This window comes from Lissotriton helveticus, chromosome 11 (assembly GCF_964261635.1).
Source record: "Lissotriton helveticus chromosome 11, aLisHel1.1, whole genome shotgun sequence".
NCBI classification, from domain to species: Eukaryota; Metazoa; Chordata; class Amphibia; order Caudata; family Salamandridae; genus Lissotriton; species Lissotriton helveticus.
In genome coordinates, this window is record NC_136072.1 from 263,324,223 (window position 1) to 263,338,968 (window position 14,746).

General features: G+C 44.9%; 1 protein-coding gene across 2 annotated transcripts in view; it reads right to left on the bottom strand.

Moving 5' to 3' along the window:
- LOC144792915 (uncharacterized) overlaps positions 1 to 11,687 on the bottom strand; it is a 119,736-nt gene extending 108,049 nt beyond the window's left edge. Inside the window, exon 1 of one of the 2 annotated variants that reach the window (XM_078668117.1) lies at positions 11,481 to 11,687. In XM_078668117.1, the coding sequence (XP_078524243.1) occupies positions 11,481 to 11,504 (24 nt within the window). In that variant the 5' untranslated portion in view covers positions 11,505 to 11,687. The remainder of the gene's footprint in view (positions 1 to 11,480) is intronic. The other variant, XM_078668118.1, reaches the window with a different exon arrangement.
- Between the last annotated feature and the right edge of the window lie 3,059 nt (positions 11,688 to 14,746).

Genomic DNA, 14,746 nt, shown 5'->3' on the forward strand with positions numbered 1-14,746 from the left:
TCATCGGCAATGCATTGTGATTGGCTAGAATGTCAATTTATACGTATCTGAGGCTTTCGACACACAACAAATCAAGTGTAACACCTGCCTCGATTTTGAGGAAAGTTACTGTGTATGAAAAACTGACACTTGCAAAAAAGCTAATCCTGAAATGATACCACTGACTGACTGCACTGGACTCTACGAAAGAACTGACAGTGGTAACATAACGTTTTATAAAACTTAAGAATTCATACATATTTGTGTGCATTCATCAGAAGTTATTTCATATAGGTCCCGACTGCCACAGCTTGTACGCAGTAAAAATTCAACAGTCTAGAAAACAAAACCCATAAAAGGTAAAACTGCATTATATTGTATTTGTTTTTTGTAAAGGTGTACATAATATATATATATATATTTTTTTTAAAGAGCCTTGTATGCTATAATGTATATGGGACAAACCATGTAGGGTTTTTATCAGGTGGAAGGGTTTATTTTCCATGGGGCAGGGATGGCAAGCACTTTGGTCGAGTACATTAGATCCTGTATACCTGACCCTTATGATCCAGGCTAGACTATAAATCAGTACACTCACCATCTCTAGAGGCAATAACAATGTTGTGTGTAGACTGCAACTTAACGAATAATAAACATACAAAATATGTAAACCTCAGTACAACAGCAGCTGTCATTTAAAATCAGTGCTCATTCACACTTGTGGTAATCAGCTCAGAAATGAAGAGTTGCAATTTATCATGGCATTAAATTAATGCCAAATGCCGTACTGTACCATGAATACAGATTACTACCGGCTATCCGCGGTGCCAAACAAGGGAACCACTTTTTTTTACTGCAGACATGCAGCAGTGCCTCAACCCACTGAGCAATTTCACGGGTGGGTTGTGTCTGATGATCTGTGGTTACGGCAGGGTTAATATTACACGGCACAGCAGCTCGGAATGTATCAACCTGGGGAGGATGAAAGCTTCCTCTGGCGAGGCAAACCTTGTGCGGCAGGCACACGAACCCACCGAACTATCCTGCTGGCAGTGTCAGTAAATGGCTGCCACGTGCGCTACGCACTTGTGACTTGGACAGACTTTCTGCTTTTACACAAGTCTGGCGGCCTGGGGGCTGCGTCCCGGAGAGTGGGGGCAGAAGAGGAGTGTGGGGGCGGGGGCGCGAACACAGGCACCCCCCACAGGATTAACGCACCCCGCCTGAATGTAGCAGCTCACACAGATGGCATTCATTATCCGTCTATCAACCCACTCACGAGACCGAGAACTTGTGCTCCGTGAATTTCTTGGACCCGGGATCGAGAAGGATCGACAAGGCCATTCGCTGCTGTTAGTCTGCTATCCCACATGACCGCCCTTTACCACCAGGTTCTTAAATGGAAGTTAGACCGATTGCCTTCTCTGCAGCGTTTCGCAAAGGGAATAGATCAGTCAGCAAGCGAGTTGTAACAAGCTGCATGTGAATACAACAAGCACTGCCATGGTGATAAACATCAAAAAGCACCAAATACTCACAATCGAGGAACTTACATTTCAGGATGGCACAGTGTTTAATTTCCTGCTTACAAGAACAAGTAAATGAGATATCTGATGTTCTCACATTCAATAATGTGACATTATTACAGGGGGTTAGGCACACCGTAACAGACTGCTATTGCAACACATAAACCCACTGAAAACCCTCACCCACCCTCCGTATCCCCGCCGAAAAACCTACATCCAGGCACTAAAGTGAGCGTGGGTGTCCTCAACTTGGGAGGGGGGAGGCTATGCGCGCTTAATGTGCGAGTGTAGAGGTAGCATGTGAGTGCAAGGGGCGCCAGTACGTGGTGAGTGTGGGGTGTAATTAAATATAATGAAATGAGAACAAACTCCAAGTTGTCGTCCTCCTGCTGGGCTCTCACCTTCCTATACCACGCAAACACCAAACTGCCCATCCCCCTGCTCAAGCCGCCGGCCTCTCCTTGGAACAAGCATGGCGCGTGCTGCAGTCCGCCGCCGGCCTGCGACCAGGAAGTCAGGCAGGCCGGGCGGGACAACCGGAAACAGGAAGTAGGAGGGCGGGAGCCTACCCCACCTCCCACGGAAGAGCCGCGATTGTTTTGAGCACCGGAGCAGGCAGGAGCCTACCCTGCGCCCCGGTGCCGAAGAAGGAAGGAAGAGTCCTGCTGCCGGTGAGAGCCGAGGAAGCCGGTGAGTGGGGCTTCGCCTTGTTGGGGGGGGCATGTGTGTGCGCGCGCGCGCGTGCGGCGGCGGGCTGTGTATGTGTGTGAGCGTGCGTGCGTGTGTGTATGTGTCTTGGAGTCTGTGTGTATGCGTGTGTGTGTGTGTGTGACTGTGGGGGGTTGCCTGTCTGGGTGCCTGCGTGTAAGTGTAAATGCGTGTGCATGCATGCGCGTTAGCCTGACTTGCTGGGAGTATGGGAGGGAAGTGCACGGCGCAGGACGGAACGTGCGCGTTCGCGCAGCCAAATCCGCCTGCTAAAGCTCGTGACAGTTTTTTGTCCCTCATTCCCCGGCATCGGACAGCTTTAAGTCTCCAGCCCTGGACGCATCCTTCGGATGCGAATTCCAGGGCGAGACCTAAAAAGGGCTTTAACCTAATCAAAGGCGAGACCTATTGCATTTCCAATGCTTGTTTTTCCTAGCGAACAAACCCAAGCAGCGATTTGCTTGTGTGTTCCAGCCTGTGCCCCTGGCCCCGATAGAATACCAAATGACTTGTATAGAGGACATAATCCTTCGGGGCTCCTATATTAATTTGCTCACCAATACCATCACATCTGGTACTACCATCCCCCCTTCCTGGAAATTAGCAGAAACAATCCCCATCGATAAGAAGGTGGGAGAAGGACCTGCCTCTGGAAGTGGTTCTACGGATGCGCGGGACCGTGGCCAGGGCGTGGTCAGCGGAGCGGAGTTTCCTGTTTGGTACGTAGAAGGAGAGTCGACTGTTGAGGTAGGCTGGGCCGGTTTTGTGGAGTGCCTTGTGTGAGTGGATCAGGAGTTTGAAGGAGATTCTTTGGTCGACGGGGAGCCAGCGCAGGTTCTTCAGGTGGGGGGTGATGTGATAAGGGCTTTAACGTAATCAAAGGCGAGATCTATTGCATTTTTAATGCTTGTTTTTCCTAGCGAACAAACCCAAGCAGCGATTTGTTTGTGTGTTCCAGCCTGTGCCCCTGGCCCCGATAGAATACCAAATGACTTGTATAGAGGACATAATCCTTCGAGGCTCCTATATTAATTTGCTCACCAATACCATCACATCTGGTACTACCATCCCCCCTTCCTGGAAATTAGCAGAAATAATCCCCATCTATAAGAAGGGGGATCGAGCTAAGCCGGCTAGCTATAGGCCAATAAACCTCATTGACTCCCTGCAGAAACTTTTCTGTGAACAGATTTTGGCTAGGATCCCAAGAGTCCTGAATCTTGAGCAATTACCAAGCGGGTTTTTCCTGCAAAAACTAGCACCCTGCACCAGGCCTTTCGTCTTCTCTGAATTTATTGGAAGGAAGTTGCCATTAAGGGTAGGAAGCTTTATGTAGCTTTTGTTGATTTACAGTCTGCGTTTGATCTAGCCCCTCGAGCCAGTTTTTGGAGAGTTATAAAAAGAGATGGCATACTGCGTAATCTGTTAGATAGTCTAATTTGAATGCACTCATCAAACACAAATCAAGTTAGCTGGGGGGAGAACAAGCAATTAACAGAGCAATTTCCATTCGAACGTAAAGTGAGAAAGGGTTGTGTGTTAGCTTCCACACTTTTTACTCTTTTTATCAATGGGGTGGATGATTTATTTAGATCGAGACTGATGTGATGCCCACAAAATCAGCCCAAGAAGAGCTCCTGCTCTTCTTTTCGCCGATGACACCCTACTTATCTCCAAATCCCCGCAGGGTCTCCAACAACTACTGAATTATTTCACTAAATTCTGCGATATGCAGGGCCTGGTATTAAATGAGGCTAAAACTAAATATATGATTTGTACAAAAGGAACTCTAAACCATCCAAAAGACGTTTGTTTGTAGGAAGTCGCCATTTGTGGCAAGTAGATGTTTTTGATTATCTGGGTATCCGCCTGACCTCTAACATACACTGGGCAACCCATATTGAGAAAGTGAAACTTGTTAATTAAGCAGACCGCTCACATTAGCAAAATTCATAGAAATACGCTGTCTAGGCAAGTAGCCCCAGTCCTGGAAATTTATATTATTAAGGTTCTAGGTGGGGCTTTACGGAATGGAACTCTGGGGTACGGGTAACACAAATTGTTTGTCTAGTGTAGAGAATTGTTTTCTTAGATCTCTCTTAGAATTACCTCTCGGTACTCCTCTGACTCCTATCTATTTGGATTTTGCCCATAGACAGCTGGTCCACAAGTTAGACTACAAATTATTCATGTTTTGGTATTGTTTGTGGTCTGTTGAAGAGCTTACCTCCAACCGTGAGGTCTGTCTGGTCTTCTGAAACTCTCCCAGGTAACCTAGATTCCATGGTTTAGTACATTGAGAGATTTATTGCGGAGGCTTGGGATGGAGGCGTTCTGGTCAAATCCGGAAAATCTGGCTCTTATTCAGAGGGTCAGGGTTAAAGTGATGTTCTGGGAAACAACAGCTGGGAAAGAAGTTGGCTAAATCAGAGGGTTGTTTCACCCAGGAGTTCCTTAATTTTATGGAACAAATCTGTTTTATTGATTTAGTCAGAAGGTGCTGTTACACCTGAACACAGCCATTCGCCTACAACCACAGTGGTCAGAGGCTAAAGGACAATTCAATGTAGATATGTATCTCGAAACTGCTTGTGTTCCGACATTCGGTAGGCTGGCCATACTCAAGGCGAGGCATACCTGGCAGGAAGGACATAACCGTCAAACAGTATAAGTTATGGTTTGCTGTCCCGCCATAATAAACAAACAGTAGTTAAGAAAAACCCACTCTCCCTCCCACCCCCGCAATAACACATGAAAGAAAAGGGGAATAAAAGCAGAACCGTACCAAATACACAAAAAAAATGTGCGATGTCCTGTAGAGCCCAATGAATCCCACCCAAACCTTGCTACTCCCTCATGTAGGGGTCGCTAAATCCGGAGAAGGAGGTATGAGTTGCAGCACTTGAGAAGAGTTTGGGCAGGTGATCTCGAGTAGGTCCTTCGAGAGCAATGTTATAAAGGGGGCCCACAGTTCGGCATATTTCTTATACTTGTAATCGTGACTAATTGTTAGCCGTTCGATGGCCAGAATCATTCAAAATAATGTAAACAATTTTTTCAATCATCCAAAGCCTATGGAGCCATCCGAGTGGTCCAGCGCAGTAGCAGTACCCCAGTGGAGTAGGATCACCTGGCGCGCCGCAAGGAAAGCTAGTGCTATCTGTCTGCATCTAAGAGACCGTAGTGGAAAGGTGATTGGATTGGACAGCCCTAGCAAAGTCTAGGCTGGGAAGCGGTGAATCTCTGTGTCGAATGCATCGTCAATATCATTAAGCACCTGGTCCCAATACCTCTCCAACCGCGGGCAGTGCCATAGAAGGTGTAAAAGGGAGCCCGTCAGGCCACAGCCTCGCCAGTATTCTTCAGTGTCGTTCTTGTCTCATTGGTGTATCCTCACTGGCGTGAGATACCAGTAGGATGCCACCTTGAATGCAGAATCAGTCCCCCCGACCTAATTCTGCTTCGCATCTAGCCTGTCGGCGGGTGCGCTTCCCTCTCGCGCGTGGGGCAAGGAAGGTGTAGAGTTCTGAGATCAGGTGCTTGTCGTCTGTCTTGTGCGCTATCCATTTCTCGAAGGGGGTGAGTTTACGAGAAACGTATGGAAGGAGGGCCGGGGAAGTAGCCCAATGTCGGAGCTGGAGGTAGAAGAACTCATCTGTCTGGGGTATGAAGAGGTCCCGACCAACCCGGTCAAATGGGATAATACCCTCAAGATCAAACAGGTGGCCTAAGCGCTTACATCCAGCCACTCTCCAGGGCTGAGCAATGGCAGTCTTACATCCCGGGGGGAAATCCGGGTTGTCCACCAGTGGAATCATAGGCGAGGGAAAGGTTTTGATGTCACATCACTTATTAAATTGCTCTTTATTTTACTAAATTGAGTTTTGATTTTACTTGTGCTGTGTGTTCACTTTATTACTGTTAGAGTATTGCATACATACTTAACACTGTCCTTCTAAGTTAAGCCTGAATGCTTTTGTGCCAGGCTACCAGAAGGTTGAGCACAAATTAATAATAGTGGCTTTTGTGCTTCACCCTGATAAAGATTGTAGTATTGCTTCAGAAAGGTCTTCCCCCCTCAACCAAACACACAGTTTCTTTAACAACCAAAATGAAGCAATCAGTGCTAGGTCAATGCGCCACAGAAGACAGAAATGAAAGCAGAGGATGTGACATTGGCACACAGTGGCCAATTTAGAGGCAGCAAATAGGAGTAAAAATGGAGCCAACAAGTGGTGAGCAATGGGCAGGCTCCAAGCCCTTTTTTGTAAACAAAATGCATCTCAAGCAATATCGCATGTGCTGTTTCTGGCAAGACCAAAAAATGTGGAGTGAGCGACGTCAAATTCAACAAGGCCATTGCCACCAGCAGAAAGGAACTGAAGCACCACAGGGTTGCAGGTTTTCAACTCTGCCATCCAGAAAGTGGAAATCCATCCCCGTGGAAATCAGGTTAAGCACTGATCTACTGAGATTCATGAAATCAATTAAAACTTGGCTGATCATCCAGGCCTACGAATAACTGCTCTGGTTCGGCAGCTCTAGTATCAACGCCAAGAAACCAATTGGTGTTAGAGCGCTTTATAAATCCATTTTATCATAACATAAATAAATGGAGTGGTTGGTAGGTACTTTGGTGTCAAAAGCATTTTAGGATGTAAGCATAGGCACCAAAGTTGTAATTAGAATGAACCACAAACCACTGGTCAATATTCTAACTCCTGGGCAAATCAGAACTCAACTTCAAGACTTGTGAGACTAACTTCAAAGTTGCAAGCTTATCATTCTGTTCTTGAACATTTTCCAAGAAAATGGATAAGCAATCGGTCTGCCCATGCCTTCGAGTGTTGATGCTGTGGGGGTTGAAAAGTGCAAGTTGCTTTTACCTATTTCAATGTATTATATAGAGTCTAGGCGAATCAGGTACTACCCAAAGGAACAATTCTTTTTACACCTAGAATAACAACAGAATTCGGAGAAAAAAACAATAACGATCTAAATCCATGACGTGACATTTGCATGCAGCTCCCCTGATACCGGATCATACTGCTTTGTCCTACGTTAGGACTACAACTTCAGAAATGGAAGCAGCAAACGTAATCAGGATAAAGGAGTTGCTTTACTTCATATTTCTACTTAAAGCAGTATGCAGCAGGTGTCTTAACCTTGTAAGATATTTTAAATGCAACCACTTTGCGACCAAGCTAGAACACATTTACTGTGATATTTGTCCTTGTTGCCAACTTCTTTGCAGATTTAAAAAAAAAATAGAAGTATAAGTAGACTGTCAGTCTCTGCTTTTCATGACTGCGTCCTTTGCGACACCACTCTTTGCGATTCCACCCCTTCTTTTTTGTAGTATTATATATAGTACAAACTCAACCCGAAGGTCGTGGAAGGCTTTACATGAGCATCAGTTACATTACACAAAGACACTTTTCCTCTACCGTACTAATTCATACATACCAACATTTTAGAAGAGCAAAGTGGGAGGTTTAAAAAAAAAACAGAACTGAGTAAATGTATTTAAAGCATTGACTTCCATTGAAGCAGAGGCAAATTCAGGCTCGAGACAAACGAAAGCCATTTTTGGCTTCGAAAATCAGGAGTCTCCCGCATGTCCCTACAGTAAACCCAGAGAAAGACTTTTTACAAAACTCAGCCCAAATTTTAAAATAATAAATACCAAATATCCTTTTTAGTTTAAGACTAAAATCATTTATACCTATAGATTCCTTTTTAAAAATATCACAATCACATAATTAAAAATTAATTTTCTAAGTCTTTGTCTAGTACATTCAAAACAATTAATTTGTAAATATTATCCTTAAACATTGACATCTAAAACATTTTTTTTAATTAAATTAATTTTCATGAATCATCTAAATGTCATCCCTTTTACAAAATGACAGTTATTTAACAAGCATTTACAATGCAATGGTTTCGCCTTTGGAAAAGTTAGAGCTATTGGCATTGCTCATGACATTTCTTTTTTTTTTTTTTACTTATAAATAAATGGCATTGTTATTTACATTGCCAACATCTCTGAGAGAGAAACATTGAACATAGGGGGGTGGAAATTTTGTGGGGATCACACTGGGGACAGAAGAAAAGAGCTGATAAACCAATGCACTTTCACGGAGTACAATCCGAGACAAAAAAAGTCATCGAATAAGAAGCAAATAAATGACATTGACAATAAACACAACCAATGGTAAGCAATGGACAGGTTGTAGGCACACAGTAGGCATTTTGCAATCAGACAAGTTAAACTACGTGGGCTGGACCACAAAAAGTAATGTGTTCACGCTGCGTCAAAATGTCAGGAAGTTAAGAAACAAGCATGGCCAGTACAAATAAGTATGACCTTAATGGGCTGCACTATCAAAGACACACTCATCACTCTGAACTCACACTAGCACTGTTCATCCCCTGCACTTGTAATTGTGGCTTGGCTGTATGTATGTAGTAGTGTATGGATGGATGGATGGAGTTTATGGGATGGATGGATAGTATGGATGTCTGGATGTAGTGTTACATGTTTGGAATGTAATGTATGGATGGAGTGGCTAAAGGATGTATGCTTTGGGATGCATTGTTGGATGCAGTGGGATGGATGGATGGATGTATGGTGTGGTGTTATGAATGAATGTAGTGTGGTGATGGATATATGGATGGATTAGGGGATGGCTGGCAGAATGGAGTGGATGTTTTGTATGGATGGAATGGAGGGAGGCTATGGATGGATGGAGTGGTGGATGTAAATAGGGATTTAGTGGGATGGATTGTGATGGATGGAGTGTGATGGTTGGATGCAGTGGGGGGATGTATGGATGGAGTGGTGGGATGGATGGATGGAGTGGGATGGATGTATGTCTGTTGTGGGGGTATGAATGAATGTAGTGGACTTTGAAGCTGCGGATCCAGGTTCGAGTCTGGTTGGAGGCTCAACATCAGTGTGATTCTGGGCAAACCACTTATTCTACCCGTGCTTAAAAAACACATGAATGTGTCCATCCATAATGCATCTGGCGCTCATGTAAAGCACTCCGATATCTTGGGGTCGAGTTCAAGCAGTATAAAAACTGCAACAACAAAAAAAGATAATAAGTGGCTGAGGTGGGATTCGAACCCATGCAGCTAGAGTAAAAGGCTCATACAGGTCACTGGCGGGCAAAAATACAAGGGCTGAATATACGGTGCTCAACTACTAGGAGTGGCCCGGCTATGCCTCAAGAGAGTGTGGCTTAATGGCCAGATCGGCCGACTTTGACGCTGCGGATCCAGGTTCGAGTCTGGCTAGAGGCTCAACATCAGTGTGATTCTGGGCAAACCACTTAATCTACCCGTGCCTAAAAAACACATGAATGTGTCTTTCCATAATGCAACTGGCGCTCATGTAAAGCGCTCCGACATCTTGGGGTCGAGTTCAAGCAGTATAAAAACTGCAACAACAAAAAAAGATAATAAGTGGCTGAGGTGGGATTCCAACCCATGCAGCTAGAGTAAAAAGGTCACTGGCGTGCAAAAATACAAGGGCTGAATATACGGTGCTCAACTACTAGGAGTGGCCCGGCTGTGCCTCAAGAGGGTGTGGCTTAACGGCCAGATCAGTCCACTTTGAAGCTGCGGATCCAGGTTCGAGTCTGGCTAGAGACTCAACATCAGTGTGATTCTGGGCAAACCACTTATTCTACCTGTGCCTAAAAAACACATGAATGTGTCCCTCCATAATGCAACTGGCGCTCATGTAAAGCGCTCCGATATCTTGGGGTCAAGTTCAAGCAGTATAAAAACTGCAACAACAAAAAAAGATAATAAGTGGCTGAGGTGGGATTCTAACCCATGCAGCTAGAGTAAAAAGGTCACTGGCGTGCAAAAATACAAGGGCTGAATATACGGTGCTCAACTACTAGGAGTGGCCCGGCTATGCCTCAAGAGGGTGTGGCTTAACGGCCATATCGGTCGACTTTGAAGCTGCGGATCCAGGTTCGAGTCTGACTAGAGGCTCAACATCAGTGTGATTCTGGGCAAACCACTACCCGTGCCTAAAAAACACATGAATGTGTCCCTCCATAATGCAACTGGTGCTCATGTTAAGCGCTCCGATATCTTGGGGTTGAGTTCAAGCAGTATAACAAGAAAGAAGCTCGGCTCAAGATAATAAAATAGTGGCTTCTATTAAAAAACAAGTCCGGTCCCGGGCCGGCAGCCAATCACAGCGCGGCCTGGGAAATGACGTCACGGGGGTGTCCCGGGCCGGCAGCCAATCACAGCGCGGCCCGGGACGCACAGCAACAAGGGGCGGGGCTTAAAAAAATACCCAGAAACGCCCCCGAATCGCGTTTTCACGGGGAAAGCGTGATTGACAGCCAATCTCTTCCAATGGCTAGCCTCCATTTATGGAGCTAGCCAAAATGGAGGCTAGCCAATGGAAGACAGAGGCGGAACCAAAGCCCCATATCTAGGACATAAGATTTCGCCCTGTGCGGAGCAACTGCTATGCAGTTGCTACGGCCAGGGCGAAACCTAAAAAGGACTTATCTCAAGCCTGAGCAGCAACAAAAGAGGAAGATGGCTGCAGGTTCTATGGGATTATACATGTTCAGTGTTCTAGAAGTGTTCATTTGTTCCGATTCTAATTTTTTTGTTGCTGCTGCCCGAGTGGTAATAAAGGTGTATGCATAATATTGCTCTCCGGGCCTTGATGTAAATTCGGGAGTTTCCCGCATGTTTCGGGTCGATTGGACCGTACGCTAATTCATGGACTACCGGAGTATTTGTTTTCGAATTTCAGCAATGGAATCTATGCGCATTTAAGGATAGATAACAAAAACCGAATTAGTAGTGCCCCTGGCAGGTTAAAGGCAGCAGAACAGTTGTGCTAACGTGTGTTGGGGAGGGGGCTGAATGTCAACATTTCGAAACAATAAAGAAGGAGCTCGTTAAAAAGAAATCGCGAGACTGTATATTTCCTCTTGATTAACATTGAAACAGAAGCGATTTTAGCCGGGAAGACAGCTAAATGAAAGTCATTTTTCCTTACAAAGCAGAGACACGCGCCTGGATCGAATCCGTTGACATTTATATAAAATAGGAGATGAAATCGGCAGTGACGGACTGTACATGACAAAAAAAATGCAAAAACTGGCATGGAGTGCAGCTTAATATCGGGCTGTCAACCAGCAGATTAACGAGGCAGTCTCCGCCCCCACAAGTCAACGTCAGGGTGGTCACCTGACACTGGCCTATGTACAGAACACTCACCTCATCTGTATCCAGCATCGACATTCTTTATAAACCCTCAAATGGGTCGTTCTTCCGATCTGTTTCACAGTGATCCTGCACAGGATAACATGCAAGGTAAAAACTCTAAAGTTCTCGGAGGGGCATTACAACCTTCGCTCTAGTAAACGAGGTGACGTAAGCTGAGCTAACATTATAGTACGCATGCTCTAAAAGCAAGGCACTGTCAGCAGGGTGAGTAGAACCAGTGGAAGGTCTGCGATTTGAGCCTGCTGCACATGCGTAGAACTACATGCGTTGCTCATTTAATCTATTATGCGCATGCCCAGAAAAGTAAATACTGCACGCCATTATATACTTAAACTGTGATGGACAGTGTTTATTCTTGCAGTATAATATGGGAACTCGACCGGAAGGTATTGGAGGGTTTTACTTAAGCATCAATTTCATTTCAGACGGACACCTCAGTTTTAGGCACTGAGGGACCGATAGGCTGACACATTCACATGCCCGCCAACTTGAAGCATAGCTGGCAAGGTTTGAGATTGCTTAATTGTGACCTTTTCATGGTGTCAGCGTACTTATGAGTGACATTCAACGACCTATGTGCGACACTTTTACGCGAGTATAATCAAGCAATGAAATCCATGGAAACAGATAAATGTCAGAAGTTACACCCATATGAGCAGCGAGAAACAGTAAGAGGATCTTGAAACTGCTGCAAGACACCTGAAATGGAAAGGCACTAATCTCTCGCTTTCATGTGTTTCATTATTTTATATTATTGGTATTTCATACTAGTTTAGGGTGTCAGAGCACTTAACATCATGCACACATTTATAGAGAGACAGTGAATCATACTTGTGTAAATCAGTCTAAAGGAAATATTACATAAAACAATGAGGATTACAAGTTGTAGAATCACATGTCATTCATACTAGTGGGTAGTATATTTTAAGAGTGTTTGGTCTGGAGAAGCACAAACTCAGGATTCAAAACATACCACAGTGGTTGACTGTACTAAAAACAGTGTATTTTTACCCAAACTAAACCTTTTAGCAACATTAGGATAATGATATTCTAACCTATAACATGCAGTTTGAATACAGGCCCTTCATTGCAGTTCATAAGTAATTGCATTGTATTAGGATTGTAATATATGAACTGTAAGTAACAAAAAGATCTCTGTGACAACAGCAGTAACCCACTGAGCTACCCACATAAAATGCACTTTAGTGATCTGCATGTACACGTTCTTTGCAGCAGGCATATTAACCCTCTGTGCTATTTCAGGATGGGTGAAAATTGCCACTAGACAAAACGCTTATCTTGGTCCAGCAGGAACATTATTTGCAAGAGTTATCTTGGCATGATTTCAATTGTTGCCAGTAAACTCCTGGACACACAGGGAAATCCGCAGAAGGTGTTTTTTTATTGGCGAAAACACCACTTGAGGGGAGAGGCGGTCCCCACATCGTGGTAGTTAAAAGGATCGATTCCTATGTCCTTCTCACTCGCAGGTGGAACCAGCAAAACAAATGGGTCGCAGTGCCCGCTGCAAGCCCACACAAATACACAGAACACAGAGGCCTCTGCACTGCATGACGTAAAGTAAAAGCAAACTGAAAACACCGTCTGGAGTGGGAAACCTGGCGTATGAAATATGCAGACCCCTGCACCACAACAGCTGTAACAAACAGTACTCTAATATTTAAAAAAAACAATACCTACCTTAGAAGTCGAATCTGTGGTGTCTGGGCTGCCTGGGCCGTGGTAGGCCAAGCCGAGACTCTTGCGCAGGGGCAGGCTAGCGCAGCGCTGGCAATGGCGGGGCCGACACAGATACACTGTCGGAAGTGAGGTACTGTTTTTTTAAGAACCGGCACAGAACCGGCAACCCAGCGGTGTCAGGGTACACCCAGAGACCTCGAGTTCTTCCTGATTCAGACCACAGAAACTCAGAGTCTTCTAGGTGAAGTCAAGGATCGATTTTATTGGCTGCAACCAAGGTAACAAGTGTCCTAGAAGTACAACACACAGGAAGTATATTCTCAGGAGACTGCTCGAATTTACAAAGTCAGGCTTCTCTTCTTATGCAGAATTTTAAGCTTCAGGCAAACATTCTTGGTTTTACGGTAGATCATTGACATATTTTCAATACAAAGAAAAAGCAGAGTCATGATGACATGTCCATATTTCACTTTGTGCTGCCTACAACAAATCACCCGGTAGGGCCCAACATTTCATCAGATATCGGTGGACCCCCAATAAAAACGGGCACCTCCCCACCATAAAGCAAGTGAAGCAAGAGAGCAGAGACAGATGTGAGCAAGATACGGCAGGTGTGTGCGCTGAAATGGTTTTATGGCTTGTTGAGCCTTGATGCTATCTTGCTCGGCCACTAGGGGAGGAACTGACCAAACAGGTTCGGCCTGGGGCAATGGTTTCAACCTGCCCAGGTCAGAGAAAAGTCAATTAAAGGTGTACGTGTCCTTTGGGATTGAATTGAGCTGCATCATAGGCCTATGTAAAGGGCAACACACAAAATGGCTGTCGTACACAAAATGGAAGCCAAGGGTTCAGGAGGTAAATGACGATTTCGAGGTGAAGTCGTCACTCAAATACGACGAAAATGCTTGTACATAGTGTACTAGCCATTCTCGGTCTTTTGATACCAAATTCGTCATGTTCTGATGAAGTTTTATTCTCGAGTGCAGAATTATTACACGAGTGCCGAATTTTCAGAACTACAAACCCTCCTTTTGCCCTTACATAGGCAATTAATCTATCCTCATGCTAATCTGAGTCCAGATCTATATTCCTAAAGTCATTGAGATGTTGCTGTAACATCATCCTAGTACTTAGCTCGTCTTTGGATACAGGTTTCCTTACACATGATGCAACACAGAGGCCACATTTTGCAGGAGCACACTGCACGCATAGACAAAACAGGAAAAGAATGGCTAAGACCATCCCAATGACCATCAGAATTTTCCATCCCCAGCCGGATATCAGTTCCCAGAACCACCCCATTAATGACCAATCTCCTTTATCCACATGAATAGATTCGGAAATCTTATGTAGTTTGGAGATGGCCTGGTACACCGTTGGAGCGTTATCTGGGATGAAAACACAGCAACTCGATTGGATCAATCTACATACCCCACCTCGGTCTGCAAGTATGACATCTAACGCGACCCTGTTCTGAAGGGTCATAAGTCGATCTGACTGGAGCTCAGCAGTCAAGTTACTAAGGGCACCAGCAGTTTCAATCACGGTGGATTCAA